The sequence below is a fragment of the Choloepus didactylus genome, chromosome 6 (genome assembly GCF_015220235.1).
Source record: "Choloepus didactylus isolate mChoDid1 chromosome 6, mChoDid1.pri, whole genome shotgun sequence".
Lineage (NCBI taxonomy): Eukaryota > Metazoa > Chordata > Mammalia > Pilosa > Megalonychidae > Choloepus > Choloepus didactylus.
In genome coordinates, this window is record NC_051312.1 from 154,544,346 (window position 1) to 154,560,238 (window position 15,893).

General features: G+C 44.8%; 1 protein-coding gene across 5 annotated transcripts in view; it reads left to right on the plus strand.

The window, feature by feature from the left end:
* ACAD8 (acyl-CoA dehydrogenase family member 8) overlaps window positions 1-15,639 on the plus strand; it is a 29,761-nt gene extending 14,122 nt beyond the window's left edge. For 4 of the 5 annotated variants that reach the window (XM_037842003.1, XM_037842006.1, XM_037842008.1 and 1 more), the window contains exons 3-12: window positions 1,981-2,150; window positions 2,678-2,787; window positions 3,205-3,281; window positions 3,620-3,757; window positions 5,583-5,718; window positions 5,799-5,896; window positions 6,235-6,387; window positions 7,034-7,136; window positions 8,970-11,524; window positions 11,645-15,639. In XM_037842003.1, the coding sequence (XP_037697931.1) occupies window positions 1,981-2,150; window positions 2,678-2,787; window positions 3,205-3,281; window positions 3,620-3,757; window positions 5,583-5,718; window positions 5,799-5,896; window positions 6,235-6,387; window positions 7,034-7,136; window positions 8,970-9,022 (1,038 nt within the window). In that variant the 3' untranslated portion in view covers window positions 9,023-11,524; window positions 11,645-15,639. The remainder of the gene's footprint in view (window positions 1-1,980; window positions 2,151-2,677; window positions 2,788-3,204; window positions 3,282-3,619; window positions 3,758-5,582; window positions 5,719-5,798; window positions 5,897-6,234; window positions 6,388-7,033; window positions 7,137-8,969; window positions 11,525-11,644) is intronic. The other variant, XM_037842004.1, reaches the window with a different exon arrangement.
* Window positions 15,640-15,893: the final 254 nt, after the last annotated feature.

The following is a 15,893-nucleotide window of genomic DNA, read 5'->3' on the forward strand; positions in this document are numbered from 1 at the left end:
GTTTTTGGCTAATTTCACTCAACATAATGTCCTCACATTTCATCCATATTGTTATATGCTCTGTGACTTTATTCTGTTATACAGCTATGTAATATTCGTTTGTATGTATTTACCACAGTTTATCCTCTCGTCCATTGATGGACATTTGGGCTGTTTCCATCTCTTGGCAATCATGAATAATGCTGCTATAGACATTGGTTTACAAATGTCCATTCGTATCTTAGCTTTCAATTCCTCCGAGTACATATCTAGTAATGGAATTACTGGATCATGTGGCAATTCTATACTTAGCTTCCTAAAGAAACGTCACACTGCCTTCCAGAGTGGTTGCACCATTCTGCATTCCCACCAACAATGAATAAGTGTGCTTCTTTTTCCACATCCCCTCCAGCACTTGTAATTTTCTGGATTTTTTGGTAATGGCCATTCTAGTAGATGTGAGATGATATCTCATTGTGGTTTTGATTTGCATTTCCCTAATAGCTAGTGAAGTTGAACATCTTTTCATATGTTTGTGAGCCATTTGTATTTCCTCTTTGGAAGAGTGTCTGTCCATGTCTTTTGCCCATTTTTTAATTGGGTTTTTGTCTTTTTGTTGTTGAGTTGTAGGATCTCTTTACATATTCTAGATATTAAACCCTTATTTGATATGTGGTGTCCATTTATTGTCTCCCATTGTGTAGGCTGCCTTTTTACTTTCCTGAGAAAGTCCTTTGATGCGCAAAAGTATTCAATTTTGAGGCAATCTCATTTATCTATTTCTTCTTTCGTTACTTACACTTTGGGTGTAAGGTCTAGGAAACCACCTCCTATGACAAGATCTTTAAGATATTTCCCTACGGTTTCTTCTAAAAGTTTTATGTTCTTAGCTCTAATGTTTAGGTCTTTGATCCATTTTGAGTAATTTTTGAATAAGGTATGAGATAGGGGTCCTCTTTCATTTTTCTGGATATGTATATCCAGTACAGAACATTTTTTTAATTAATTTTTATTTACAAACATTGTATATCCACCAAGCAAAAAACTCCCCCTTCCTCCCTCCACCTGTCCCTTAGTGACTTCTAATATCCTTTTGTCTCTGAATTTGCTATGTCTAGATATCACATATAAGTGATGTCATACAATATGTTTCCTTATCTGCCTTGCTTATTTCACTCAGCATAATGTTTCCAAGGTTCATCCATGTTGTAGCATATCTCATAACCTCGTTCTTTCTTATGGCCAAGTAATATAGCATTGTATGGCTATAACATAATTTTGTTTATCCATTCATCTGTTGATGGAAACCTTGGTCGTTTTAACCTTTTGGCTATTACGAATAATGCTGCTATCAGCATTGGTGTACAAGTATCAGTTTGGGATTTTGTTTTCACTTTCTTTGGGTATATGCCTAGGAGTAGAATTGCCATGTCATATGGTAATTCTGCATTTGCCTTTTGAGGAACTGCCATATTGCTTTCCATAGCACCTTGCCCCATTTTACATTCCCATAAAAACTGCACTAGAGTTCCAATTTTTCTGCATCCTCTCCAACACTTGTTATTTTCCATTTTTTAAATAATAGCCATCCTCGTGAGTGTGAAGTGGTATCTGTAGTTTTGATTTGTGTTTTCCTAATGACTAGTAATGTTGAACATCTTTTCATGTGCTTATTGGCCATTTGTATATCTTCTTTGGAAAAATGTCTGTTCAGGAGCTTTGCCCATTTTTAAATTGGGTTGTCTTTTTGTTGTTGCCTTGTAAAAGTCCTTCTTACAATGTGGATGTTACGCCCTTATCTGATAAATGGTTTGCAACTATTTTCTCCCATTCTGTTCATTGTCTTAGATTTCATGTTAACTGACATCACTGTAGGTTGACAAATTGGTAAAGAATCTCTCCGCTCTCCCAAATGCAAGCATCCTGACCCTCTCCTTGTACCCTCCAAAGAGAAGTCCATCTGAATCAGTTACTGATGACCCTGCTCTCCTTTGTACACAGGAGCTATTCCCAGTGGACGTGATGCGGAAGGCAGCCCAGCTCGGCTTTGGGGGGGTCTACCTACGAACAGACGTGGGTGGGTCTGGACTGTCACGGCTTGATACTTCCGTCATCTTCGAGGCCTTGGCTACAGGCTGCACCAGCACCACAGCCTATATTAGCATCCACAAGTGAGTGGCAGGCCTGGAAAGCACAGTGAGGCACGCACGTGGGCTGTTGGGAAATTCCAGAGTCACAGGGGAAAGATGGCACTCTTCAGGCTGAGTGCCTTTGAAGAGCTAGACTGTTAAAAGCACACACGAGATCTGTGGCCACCTGCTGGACTTGAGTATCTCTTCTTGTAAGTTGCTTAGAGAATTGGGGCTGCCAACCTTCTCCCAAATCCTCATAGTCATAGAAAGTGCATGTAGTTCTCTGTTTTTTGGGGAAGCTCCTTTGTTCTAACTAGAAGCGTCAACATCCAGGTGAGAAAAACCTTGGCCCCAGTTGTATCTCAAGAGTACGTGCTCCAGGAGCACGTTTAGTCTGCTCCCTTCCTTTAGTCTAATCCTCTTAATTGTGACTGTTCCCCTTCCCACTCTATTCTGCTTTACTCTGCCCTGTTACCCTTTGTTGTCTTTTCCCATCCCCCCAAATTTCCTCTCCTTTTTGGTGTCCCTTTCTGGTCCTTTGTCGTAACGGTGTATCTACCATGTAGCATGTGTGCCTGGATGATTGACACCTTTGGAAATGAGGAGCAGAGGCACAGGTTTTGCCCACCGCTCTGCTCCATGGAGAAGTTTGCTTCTTACTGCCTCACGGAACCAGGTGGGTTTGCCATCCTGCAGATGCGCTGTAGCAGGTATGAGTTGTGTGAGGTCGCCACGAGCCCCTTCTCCACCCCTTGACTCCTGTGATCTGCTTCCCAGGAAGCTCATTCCTGGGTAGAGAATTCCCATGGCCAATGTAATGGGCCAGGAGACCTCCAGGTCGAGATCCCCCTAGGCTGAAGAACAGAATCTCCTGGTGGGAAGCTCACTGCTAAGTAGTATGTTGGGAGATGGAAAAGGGTCTGATTGGCATAAGCAGTTTTCGTCAAGTACAGTCTGGATTTTAAAGTATTGGACTTGGAACCTTCTCTCCATCTGGGAAGGTTTCCTAGGGCATGGGTCAGTGCTGGGGCTCCCTGGACTTCCCTTACTTCTCTCACCTGCCTTCTCCACCCTCTCTGTCTCCCTGCCTCAGGAAGTGGGAGTGATGCTGCATCCCTTTTGACCTCGGCCAGACGACAGGGAGATCACTACATCCTTAACGGCTGCAAGGTACCAGCTCGCGTCCCTCCCATCTTCCCCCCGAACCTCCTGTCTCCTTGGCTTCTGTGTGTTAATACCTGTCATTTTTACATCTTTCCAAATAAAGAGAAACTTTATTTATCTTTACTCTTCCAGATAATTTCTTTTGTTTTTATCCATCCTTTTATATTCTCCATTAGATCTCTAATTTCCCCAGAGTTGGGGCAGCTACTTTTCATCCCTCTGCAGTCTCTCTGTGCCATTATATCTCTTGGTGTTCTGTGGCTGGAAGGACCTCTCTGCTTTTCCCAGACCTTGTGCTCCAAGAACTCCAGCATTTCTTGACACCTGTGCACCCCCACCCCCAGGCCTTCATCAGCGGTGCTGGCGAATCGGACATCTACGTGGTCATGTGCCGAACCGGGGGACCAGGCCCCAAAGGCATCTCTTGCGTGGTTGTTGAGAAGGGGACCCCTGGCCTCAGCTTTGGCAAGAAGGAGAAAAAGGTGAGTGGCTTTGGACAGGAAGCAATTTGAGCCGTGAGACCCAGCCACCACCTGACACACCCCTGCCTAATCCAGGAAACCAGTTTGCACACTTGCTAATCTGCCTTGCAGGCAGCTGCTTCTATTAAGTTTCTCAGCAGGAACATATAACACAGATGAAGGCATTGTCAAAGAGAGACTAAGCCACTGGCGGAATGGTGGGGTCACTGGCACGTCTCCTGAGCAGCCTCTCATTTCACTGGGAGGAGTTTCTCTGTCCCCACCTGCCTTTGCTTTGGGCCCACATTTTGTTTGCAGCTTCTTCCTGCGTTGCACTGTCATCCCTGGAAGAGGTGCTTTTTATTTCTTTAAATAAAAAATAAAGAAAAATGTGTTGGAGGTTTATGTGGATATTCCTGTAATATGAGAGGGACAGTGTTTCCATAGTACTTTGAGAAGTGAATATATTCCAAGGCTTAAAGAATCCTCTAGTCAGACCATGATCCTGTAATTATACTTGGAGATAAGGGTGAGACTCATTCAGATGTTTTAAACCAAATGAACAGACAGCTCATCTACCGGTATAATTAGGACTTCGGGGGAGATGTTAGGTAATGAAATGACTCCTAAATATACTTCTCACGCAGCTCCTCCAGCTCCCATATTTCCCTGCAGGAGCCTTCCCAATCCTTTGTAACTACCAAGAATTTTGAGGCCTGGAACCCCCTTCTCTTTTACAGCACAGCAGATACTTCCTGGGGACCTACTGTGCACAAGGCCTTAAGCTAGTCGCTGGGGCATACAAAACCACAAGGGTCACTCTTGCCTTGCTGGGGATTACAAGACTTAGGCTGTCTCATAGAGTCCACTGGGGGTTTTAAGATACATACTGATGTACAAAATCTGACTCATAATTTTGTTTTTTATTTAATTTTGAAATAATTTCAAACTTATAGGACAGTTGCAAGAATAATGTAAACCCATACAGAGAACTCCAGCATCCCCTCCACTCAGATACCAAGATCCACCAGTTTTAACATTTGCTAGATATGCCACTTGTTTGATACTGATAATTCTGTCCATCTATCTATCAGCCTGTCTACCTATTTATCTGTTTTCTAAACATTTGAGAGTAGGTTATATATACTGTGCTCCTTGAATATATAATTTCCATGTACATTTCCTAGTAACGAAGATATTCACTTATGTAACCACCTTGAGTACATTTATCTAGTCCAAGACTTTAACATTGATATAAAGCTTACAGTCAATTTTATAATTTTTTCATGTCCCAATAATGCCCTTTTGGGCCTTTTCTCCTCCATTATTCACATCCCACTCTGGATCATGTATTGCATTTAATTGTCATTGTCTTTTTAGTTGCTCTTTTTTTTCTTTTTAATTGTGGAAACATACATACAACATAAACTTTCCCATCTCAACCACTCCCCAGCATACCATTGGGTGGAATTAATCACATTCATAATGTTGTGCTACCCTCACCACCATCCATTACCAGACTCCAAATAATACTTATATTGCCTGTATTTTTGTAAAAGAACACACTCATAGAGGCACCAAAAATGAGGACTCTTTGGGGAAGGTTACTCTGGTACAGTTGACATTAAAAGTAGATTCTCTTGCTATGTTAAAAAAAAATTTCTAGTTTAAAAAAAGAAAATCTTGGTGCATGTTGACAAGCCTTTAAATCTGAACTTCCCGTTTTTCCTCCTTTTAAGTTCTTGTGGGTCTAAGTCCAGAGTTACGGAACCTGGCCTTCTTCAACAGAGCGTGCTGCCCTGAGTGAGGGACGCTGGGCAGCCACACAGCCCCTGATTTTTGCCAGGTGGGGTGGAACTCCCAGCCAACTCGAGCGGTGTTCTTTGAAGACTGTGCTGTCCCAGTGGCCAACAGGATTGGAAATGAGGGGCAGGGCTTCCTGATCGCCATGAATGGACTCAACGGAGGGCGGATCAATATCGGTGAGGACACCAAGGGACGGCAGGGGGTGAGGGCCAAACCAGCGACACACGACCCTCACGTTGGCCCTCTTCCTTTGCAGCCTCCTGCTCTCTGGGGGCTGCCCATGCTTCAGTCATCCTCACCCGAGACCACCTCAATGTGCGGAAGCAGTTTGGGGAGCCACTGGCCAGCAACCAGGTGCCTCCCGGGGACACGCCTCGCTGTCCACAAGGCCACCTCCACGGGAGGAATCTCTGGGAGGGGAGGGGCCCTGGAATCTGCAGTGGAGTCCTCCTCCCTTCCTAGTCAGCCGTGTGCTTCATACCTATTGATCTTTTTAAGGAGATGATAATACTTAAGCCCAGCGTGAGCGAAGTGGCCTTAGGATTTATCAGGCAGTGAACTCTCTTCTCTGTAGAGGACATGGGATGCTTAGGAAAGACACACCGTCAGCGAGTCCTTGTGCGGGTCCCAGAGCAGATGCGGGCTGGTCTAAGCCCCCACCCTGCCTGGTTCTCCTCTCCCTGTTGCTGCAGTACCTCCAGTTCAAACTGGCTGACATGGCGACGAGGCTGGTGGCATCGCGACTGATGATCCGCAGTGCAGCGGTGGCCCTGCAGGAGCAGCGGGAGGATGCGGTGGCACTGTGCTCCATGGCCAAGCTCTTTGCCACAGACGAATGCTTTGCTGTGAGTGGCAGTGCCCTCGGGCTCTCTGGGGCCAGGTGGGAAAAGCAACTGCTGGGTCTAGGGTAGTTAAGGGGTGTAAGTCAAGCTTTGGAACCCCGCCCTCCCAGGATGCTGCAGGGATCACTTTGGGGTGTAAGGATATAAAGCAGCTCAGGACAGGTCTGCCTAGAACTCTCATAGCCAGCTTTCTAGCCCACTCCATGCCCTTGGACACATTATTCACTGTGTCCTAGATGAGATTCTACCTCTGGAAGGTTCAGGGCGGCCCAGTGCCCTCTGCTTAAATTCAGTGTGGTGGTGCCTTCCACTGGGCAGGGGGAAAGCCGTTCCCACGCCAGGCTGCCTGGCCACCAGGTGGCAGCTGAGCAGCACATCCTAGCCCCGGAGCTCATGGGTAGCTGCTCCCAGCAGATGACAAGCAGGAAAGGCAGGGTCTCTGGGTGCCTATTTGGTAGGTGAACTTCCCTGGTTATCTCGACCACATCCAACGTGAAGCCCCTCTTAGGGCTTGCTGGTGTTCTGTGAGTTGTTCTCCCTCTTGGTCATTGACTGCAGGCTGCCAGATAGGCAGGCGGGGCAGGGAGGGCAGCCACTTACCCCACAGTCCTTGGGGAAGCAAAGCCAACTGCTCCCTGCCTCCCTGCAGATCTGCAACCAGGCTTTACAGATGCACGGGGGCTATGGCTACCTGAAGGATTATGCTGTCCAGCAGTACGTGCGGGACTCCAGGGTGCACCAGATCCTGGAAGGTAAAAACAGCCAGAGACTTCTCTCTTCCTTTCAGAATACTTCCAGGGTCCGCACTTTCCCCAGCCTCAGTGCCCCACGCTGACTGCAGTTTCCACCAGGCCCTGTCTGTTTTCTGGCTTCCTCTCTCCTTCCTTTCCCTGTCCTGCTCTGGAAGTGGGTGATACACGGGGCTCAACCCTGGGGAGTCAGGAGGCGGGACTCTAATGGGCTCTGTTCTGTCACACGGATGAGTCGCTCAGTCGCTCTGCTTCTGCTGCTTTTTCTTTGTCAATGGGAGAGAAGGATAGAATTGAGATAACAGATGAGAAAGCATTTTGAAAACTACCGTCCTGTCTTTTACTGTTACAACATACCCAGGTCCTCAGGGAGCCCAGAACTTCTGTCCAGTAATCTGTAAAGTGTGAGCCAGCGTGATTACCAGCAGCTTGGCAAATTGCCTATCTGCCATGTGGTCAGAAAGGTGACCAATATTGACAGTGGGCTTTTCAATATACTAAATCAGCTGTTTGTGAGCATCTTCTTGGTAGCCACAGGGATTCGGGCCAGGAAGTGTGTGCGCTCTAGGAGTCCAGCTCAGAGCTTGACTCCTCCACTCGACAGCCTTGTTCTGTGCAGTGTAGGTGGCTGGGGTTGCTCAACTGTGGGAAAAGCAGCTGGGCACAGGCTTCTCTCAGTGATTTTCAGTGGAGTAAAGCAGGGCTGCTTTACAGGGGCATACAGAGAAGAAGACCTCCCTACCTCTTTCAAAGCATGCCTGCTCACACTTTAACCAACATCAGAAGCTCTTGGAGGGCTTTTTAAAACACGGATTGCTGGGCCCACTCCCAGAGTTTATGACTCGGAACGTCTGGGGTAGGGTCCTGGAATTTGCAGCTCAAGCAGGTTTTCACTTGAGGCTGCTTACCTAGCTCACTCTTTGCTCTGGTGTTGTGCCCTGGTCATAGGCTGCAGAAGGTTAGCCGGCTGGTCTCAGCTGCAGTTCCTCAATCCCCAGTGCTCAAATGAAGTTCCCCATTGTCTTATTTCTTCTATTACTCCTAGAATTACTTGCCCACCCACACTTTGTGAGTGTGGGAAACTTGACCTTCATTATAACTTGTCTTTTAAATGGAAAAAGCTAAATATGTTCTGTTTCAGGCCACACTGTTACCACATCTAGAAAAATTCAAGCACCGGCCACTTTATCACTTTGTCTCGTTTTGGCCTTTGCTATTGGATAAATCTGCCATTTTAGATTTGGTTTTATTTGCAAGTCTGTGGTTACTCATTCCTTGTGGGGGTTCATATTTCTCTTTGCATTAAAGGCCACTGCTAAAAATAAAACAAACAACTGAGCCCCTCCTTTCAGGGAAATCCTTTCTTTTGTTCTTTTAAATTTCAATTCTCTGATTGCCCAAGAAATGCATATTTACTGTGAAAAACTTACAAAATATAGGGAAAATAAAAGGAAAAAAATCACTCATGTTTCCATCATCCAGAATTAATACTTTAGTATATCTCTTTTTGGACTCTTTTTTCTTAGGTACATTTAAAAAAAATTAAAATCCATACTATGCATACAGTTTTATCATCTGCCTTTTTTACTTACTATATTATAAGCCTTTTTCCCCATCAGGAGAGTTTTTTGTTTTTTGGTTTTTTTTTTAAAGTAAATATGAATCCTAGTTTTCTGACATTTTTCTGTCCTTTGGAGAGAAATCTGTGATAATCCCATCCCTCACAATGATACAAGCAACAGTTGTGGTTTAAATCCAGGACTACCCTGAGCTTGGCTTGGAGCACCTGGCCAGAGCTTCAGGGGACCCTCAGGTTTACCTTTCTCCCTTTTGCAGGTAGCAATGAAGTGATGAGACGGCTTATCTCTCGAAGCCTGCTCCAGGAGTAGCACCCAGGGCCCATGGACCGGCCTGGTGCTAAATTGCAACCCGAGTCAGTGTTGAATGGCCCATGTGGACTCTTCTGTGATGGTTGGGTCCTGGAGGGAAGCTGAGTTCCTCCCAGGGGCCCTGATCTGTAGGCAGCAGCTTCAGCTCCCGGACACTCCCGGACAGGAGCACAGTCCTCAGCTACCAGCAGAGGGAGCAGCCCCGATCAGGAATCTCACAGTCTGAGACCTGTGGCCTCGTCCTCCTGATGACTCCAGTAAGGGAATGGCGCAGCTCACCATCGGGCCAAAGCCACGCCTCGGACGCGCATTGTCTTCATTGGTCTGTAGGTCACTGGTTCACCAGATCCCTCCTCTTCTAGGGACAGGGGTGCCCCCACTGAGGGCTTTTGCCGATTAAAAGCAAAGGTGTGGGAAGTGGGAAATGGAGAGAAGATGTCCTCCTCTCCTTTTTTGGTTTCCTTTGTAGCACTCCTCTGAAGGGGAGTCAAGATAAAATGAGTCTTCGGGACATTCTAACCTGTGATTGAAGGTTTGTCTCCACTTCTGGAGAACCGGAGTATTGGGCTGAGATGGCGGTTGCTTTTTTTTTTTGTCTCTTTTAGAAGTACGTAGTGTCAGAATGATATTCAGGGTTTCTATAGCTTCCTGATAAGTTATTTGAGCATATTTTTTCCTGAGTTTTCTCTTTTTTGAAGTTATTCCTTTTTTTAAATACTTGTAGCCATAACATTGATAAATAAAACCTACTCCTCTCTGTACTCTCTCTGGTTCTACTTAAGTTGGTTTTTATTTTAGCCTTTTAAGTAAGCCTTTACAACCATATTTTTTATTGTTATGTTTGATTAAATGCTTGACTGGATTTTGAAATAATATTAAAAACCTTTCCTTGACCAATTTGCCGTCTAAAAAATAGGCCCCCTAAATTTGTAGTAGCTTTGCAGACTTATTGTTTATGATTTATGAAAGTAGATTTAAAGTAATATCCAAAGATGGGGACTTTCTGGAGAACCCTATTATAAATGATCATGATATTACATGGTCCCCTCTTTTGTGTAGAAAAAATATGCAAAACTTTCTGTTAACAAGTCAGTGTTTCATGAGACCAAATTGTGCTTCTTTAGCTACAACAGAGATATATTTTTTGGAATGTATGCTCTAGGTAGGAACCGTATTGGTCACTGCAGGGGGATAAGGCACGGGTATTCTGTAAAGTCTAAAATATGTTTGTGCCATCAAAGAGCTTCTTGTAATAGGGGATTAAGACATAGCTTCACAGTTTGGAGGTTCCTCAGAAAGCTAAGTATAGAATTGCCACATGACTTGGCAATTCCCCTACCTGGTATATGCCCCAAAAAACTGAAAGCAGGTACTTGCACACCAATGTTCATAGGGGCATTATTCACGGTTGTCAAAAGATGGAGGCAACCCAAGTGTCCATTAACCACTGAATGGATAAATAAAATGTGGTATGCACATACAAAGGAGTGAAGTCCTGATACATGTGACAACATGGACAAATCTTGAAGCGATCATGTTGAGTGAAAGGAAAAATTTTGTATGGTCTCCTGATTTGAAACAATTAGAATAAGCAAACTCACAGAGTCAGAATCTCAAATAAAGGTTACCAAGGGATGGGTGGGGATAGCGAATGGGACATTGGGGCTTCAAATGTGCAGGGTTCCTGTTTGGAACAAGAAATGATTTGGTAATGGATGGTGGTGATGTTAGCACAAAATTGTGAACATAATTAACAGCACTGAAATATATATATCTGAATGTGATTAAAGGGGGAACTTTAGATTTTAGATTGTATATATAATAAAAAATTTAAAAAAAATCCATGGAACTACACTACACAAACAACCCTAAGTTAAACCATGGGCTATAATTAATAGTGCAACTAAAAAATGTGCTATTGTCAACTGTAACAAATGTTTCACACCAATGCAAGGTGGTGGTGGGGTGGAATATGGGAATCCTGTATTTTATGCATGATTGTTCTGTAAACCCACAACTTCCCTACCACTACTACTACTGCTAAAGACATAACCAACAGTGCAAGGTTCCCACATACCTGCATAAGAGACCGAGATAGTTGGCAGGAGGGCTGAGGTAGGAAGGGATTCATGGGGAAGGTAGGAATTTAAGCATCTATCAAAATGTGTAATATCTGTGCTGGTTTGAATCTATTATGTACCCCAGAAAAGCCATGTTCTTTTAATCCAGTCTTGTGGGGGCAGATCTATTGTGGGTGGGATCTTTTGATTGGGTTGTTTCCATGGAGCTGTGACCCCACCCATTGAAGGTGGGTCTTAATAATTTGTTCAATGGAGTCCTTAGGAGGAGCCGAGGGAGAAACTTAGAAACAGAAGCTGAGCGAGACATTTTGGAGAAAGCCATTTTGGAATCAGAACCTGGGAGAAGGACCAGCAGATGTCGCCATGTACCTTCCCATGTGACAGAGGAACCCCAGATGCCATCAGCCTTTCTTCAGTGAAGGTATGCTCGTGTTGATGCCTTAGTTTGTACACTTTTATGGCCTTAGAACTGTGAAATTTGTAACCGAATAAATCCCCTTTATAAAAACCAGTCCATTTCTGATGTTTTGCATTCCGGCAGCTTGAGCAAACTGGAACAATATCCAAGAAGAATCAAGAACTCCACTCAGGCAGAGGAAAGAGAAGAGTTAAGTGGGAGCTGTTTGTGCTTTTATTTAATTGTAATTTGGAGTTGGCGTGGGATCCAAAGAAAATGGAAGTTGAGTCTGGATGGAGCATCATGAAAGTCAAAGTGGGTTTATTTGGTAAGGAGAGGAGAAGGTTTTTATGAGGAAGATGTGAGGAGACTAATGCGTCCATAAGAACATTCTAGAATGCACTTGTGGGATGACTGGGTAGGGAGAAACAGAAGGCAAGGCATACTCAACAGGTTCTTGAATAGTCGAGGTATGAGAGCATTGAGCCTGTACTTAGAAGGTGAAAGTGGACTCGGGCACATCAACATGTGTGCTTAGAATGTCCCCCCAGGAACGTGAAGACCTCAGTGATCAGTCTGTTTCCGGCACTGCAGCTCTCAGGCTCCCATTCTGACTGCAAGTAAAAAAAATGGAGTGCGCAGACAGCCTGTGGTCTTCAAACGGGGGCAATATTGTCTTACTGTTTGTCTTCCTTGTCAGATCTCGATGAAGTGATAGTTACTAAAAATGCATTTCTCACTGTCACCCCCAGTTGTTATTCAGAGAATTTAGTGTTTGGTTTAGTAGCCTGGCAAGGGATTTGATGCCTGAAGCAAAAACTGGCTTTGAGAGAGACAGGTGACAAAACACAGTTAACTTGGACAGACCTTATGGGCTGGGAGGGCTGGTAAGTACAAAAGAGCATTTCAGTGTATTGTCACAAGAACGAAGGCGCGTGCTCTTGTGGGCACAAGAAATCTTAGGGTTGTCAGGATGACGTGGTGGGAAGTGGATTTCCAAGTTGTCTTAATTCTTCATTACGTCCTAAAACTGTTTCCTGTTATAGTGCTATTACAAATGATTGAGGGGATAATTATGCTTTAATTACATATATATATTTTAAAAACCAGAATGTTTGGGCTACCTGTAATTAGGTTAAATTCATTTGTTAACTTGGGAGGTTATGGGGTCCAGTTGTTTGGTCAAGCAAGCACTGGCCTGATTGTTACTCTGAGGATATTTTGTAAACTTAAATCATCAGTCAGTGGATCACAGATGTAACGAACTGAGGAGACGGCCTTCAACAGTGAGTGAAGTCTCATCCAATCAGTTGAAGGCTTTAAAGGGGGAACTGATGATTTCAACAGTCCAGAGAATTTCCATCTCTCCTTCAGCCAGCCAGCTTCTCCTGGGGAATTCATCAAAAACTTTCATCAGATTCCTAGTTTGCAGCCTGCTCTGTGGAACTTGGACTTGCCCATCCCCATAGTCACATGTTTCTTTAGAGACTCTTTTAACACTACCCGTTAAAATTTTCTATTATTTTTGATAAATTTGAAATACCTTATTTACTACTTTATTACTTACCTGGTTATACTTTTAAAACACTACAGTTTGTTCAAAGCAGTTTGCTGTAAATTATCTCACATTTCCCGTTTGGCTTTTACAAACAGCCCTCACACAGAGTAGGCATTGGAGATCCTTGTCAGCCACGTTCAATTGATTTGGATTGAGTTGAGCCACAACCCTGTTTAAACTAATAACAACCAACTTGCTGTTGGGTGAAGAGATCTGGCTGGCTTTGGATTCGTTTTCTTCTATCCAGATCTGATTGCCCGCTTTGTCACTAATTGTGTTACTTTAAGCAAAACACCCTTTGCTTGTTTCCTCCTCTGTAAATTGGAGATAATAGAAGTTCCGATCTCATAGGATAATTAGTGAATCAAGAGAAAGAATCCAGAGGGAGGGCCAGGAAGAGAGTACATTAAACACTCTCAGTGAATATGTCAGCTTCATTTTACAGATGAACAAGGTGAAATGAGTGTGACTAGCTCAAGCTTGAGGTTGTAAGGCACAGCTCTTCCAAGATACTAAAATATCCAAGATTGTGACTGTAATAGTCAATCTGTGCTGAAAACCAAACATTTCTGGGTTTTGCCTCTCCAGGTAGATGGTGGGATTGCATTTCCCTTTTGCAAGTTTCACCCAAACATGCGACCATATGGACCCATGGCTAAGGTTTCTCATGGAGTCATACAAGTCAGTGGCCCAGACCTTGAGCTTCATTAGCTTTGCTGTAAACCTCCCTTTGTCCACACCCTCCGCTTTGTCTGAGCATTTACAGATACAGTCTTCTCTCCCAAAATCTATTTTCTCTTGGGCATCCAGAAAGGCTGGTTGGTCCTGAGTTGTCATTTGCAAGTGCAGTGTGAACAGGCCCTCTCCCTGGCCAGGGCAGCAGGATGACAAAGAGATTTTGGAACAGAACAGGTCACTGCTTCACCACTTCAAGAATTCTGGGTTAGTACCCCAGTGGAAAGGAAGAAAAGAGGGGCTGGAGGAGACCAGAGGGTGGGAGGCCCAGACTTCAAGCCTTTCCAGCTGACCTGTGGCAGGTAACGGATGAGAAGGGAAAAAAGGACAAACCAGGATGGATGAAATGTTCTTTCATTGCTTCGAATGGCACAAAAGTCATCAGGACAGCACTTTGTGGTGTAAAGACAGGGCTCCCCAGCTCCAGGTTGACGAGCTTTCCTGCCCCCACCATCACTTGTAAGCTGGTGCAGTCTGAGCTGCTGCACATCTGGGTCCTTCCACCCTTGGCCCCTGGCCTCTTGTCCCCCACACCGGTCTCAGGACTCACAGCCCAGCCCATTTGGGTTGCTCACTTCCTGCCACCACCACGGGAAAGGGATGGCACTGAGCCTCTCAGGCACATTGGAACCCCATGAAACATCGTTCTCTCTTTACCCTGGAATAGGAACAGGGGTGTCTATCTTGGGGGAGCCATCACTGCTTTGGAAAAGTGGGGGCCTGCGATTTATATCTAGCTCTATCCCTTCCCACCTATACAGTTTCACCCAAGTTTTTATAAAGAGCTCTATAGGCAATACTCCAAGACAGCCCACTGGTTAGCCACCCAACCCTCAGCCAGATTGGGGCCCTGAGCCCCTAACCTTCTGCCCCTTCTCCTACAGACAATCTACAAGTGCCACGAGTTTGCATTTTGTCTGCAAACCAGTCTGTGGGCTGAATAGAGTTCGTCAGAGTCTGAGAACATCTCTGGTTCATCCTTAGTGCTTTCCTGGCACATAGGGATGGGCTCAATGTTTATTGAACAAAGAGAAAGACGAAAACGCCATCAGCACCAATGAGATGCTAATCACAGCTGCTGGCAAACCCCATATAGAAGTTGGCAAGACAGCATCAAAAGTCAACCAATTGGACATGCAACAAATTGGTTGGAACCCAAGGGCATTAAGTTGGGTGAAAAAAGGCAAACTCAAAAGGTTACATACTGGAGGATCCCATTTATATGACACTGTTGAAATAGCATAATTATAGAGATGGAGAACAGATGAGGGGTTGCCAGTGATTGGGGGCCGGGGAATGTGGGAAAGCCTGCAGGAGCCTGTGGTGACAGAGCAGGAATGCATCCTGACTGGTAGTGTTTACTTGAAGCTACATGTGTGATAGAATTGCAGAGTGAAACACACACACACGTGCATGAATTACTGATGAAATCAGAATAAGTACACATCAATTTCATGGTATTGATGTTACACAAAGATGCTATTGCTTGGGGAGGAGGGGCAAAGGGTGTATGGGACCTGCCTGTACATTTTTTTGCAACTCCTTGTGAATCTATAATTATTTTGAAATATAAATAAGAAAAGGTCAGCCAGGTAGGGAGACACTCTCCAGACCTCGCCTTCCCTTCTCTCCATTGTGCTATAGCAGCCCCGGCTTTGCCCACCCTCCCTATGCTGCAGTTTTCTGAGCTTAGCTTAGGTGAGAGAACAGGTAACTCAGGGTTTGAGCCACAGAAAGGTGAGAGGACTGGGAGGACAGGTCAATGGTCTGGAAGGCAGTTTGGGCTGGACTTCAATGTTCACACTTACTGTGGGATCCAGGAAATAAAGAACCTTGTTGAAAGCTGGTTTGTCCTTTGTTGTTCTTTGACGGCCAGGCCTACAGCAGGCTCAGCTAAGTGCCTAATCAGGTGGTGGTGCTGTAGAGAGAATGCCTCACCAAAGACACTGGACTCCACTCTTTCTGCCATCTGTGGCCCAGGGAAGACAGTGAGTGGTTTGTGTCTGGGTGTGCTGGTTATTTTCTCTTTCCCTCTTCTTCTGTCCACAAGATTCTCTCTTCTCCCTTCTTTGTGCTAGCCTCTGTGAACTGCATCATTCA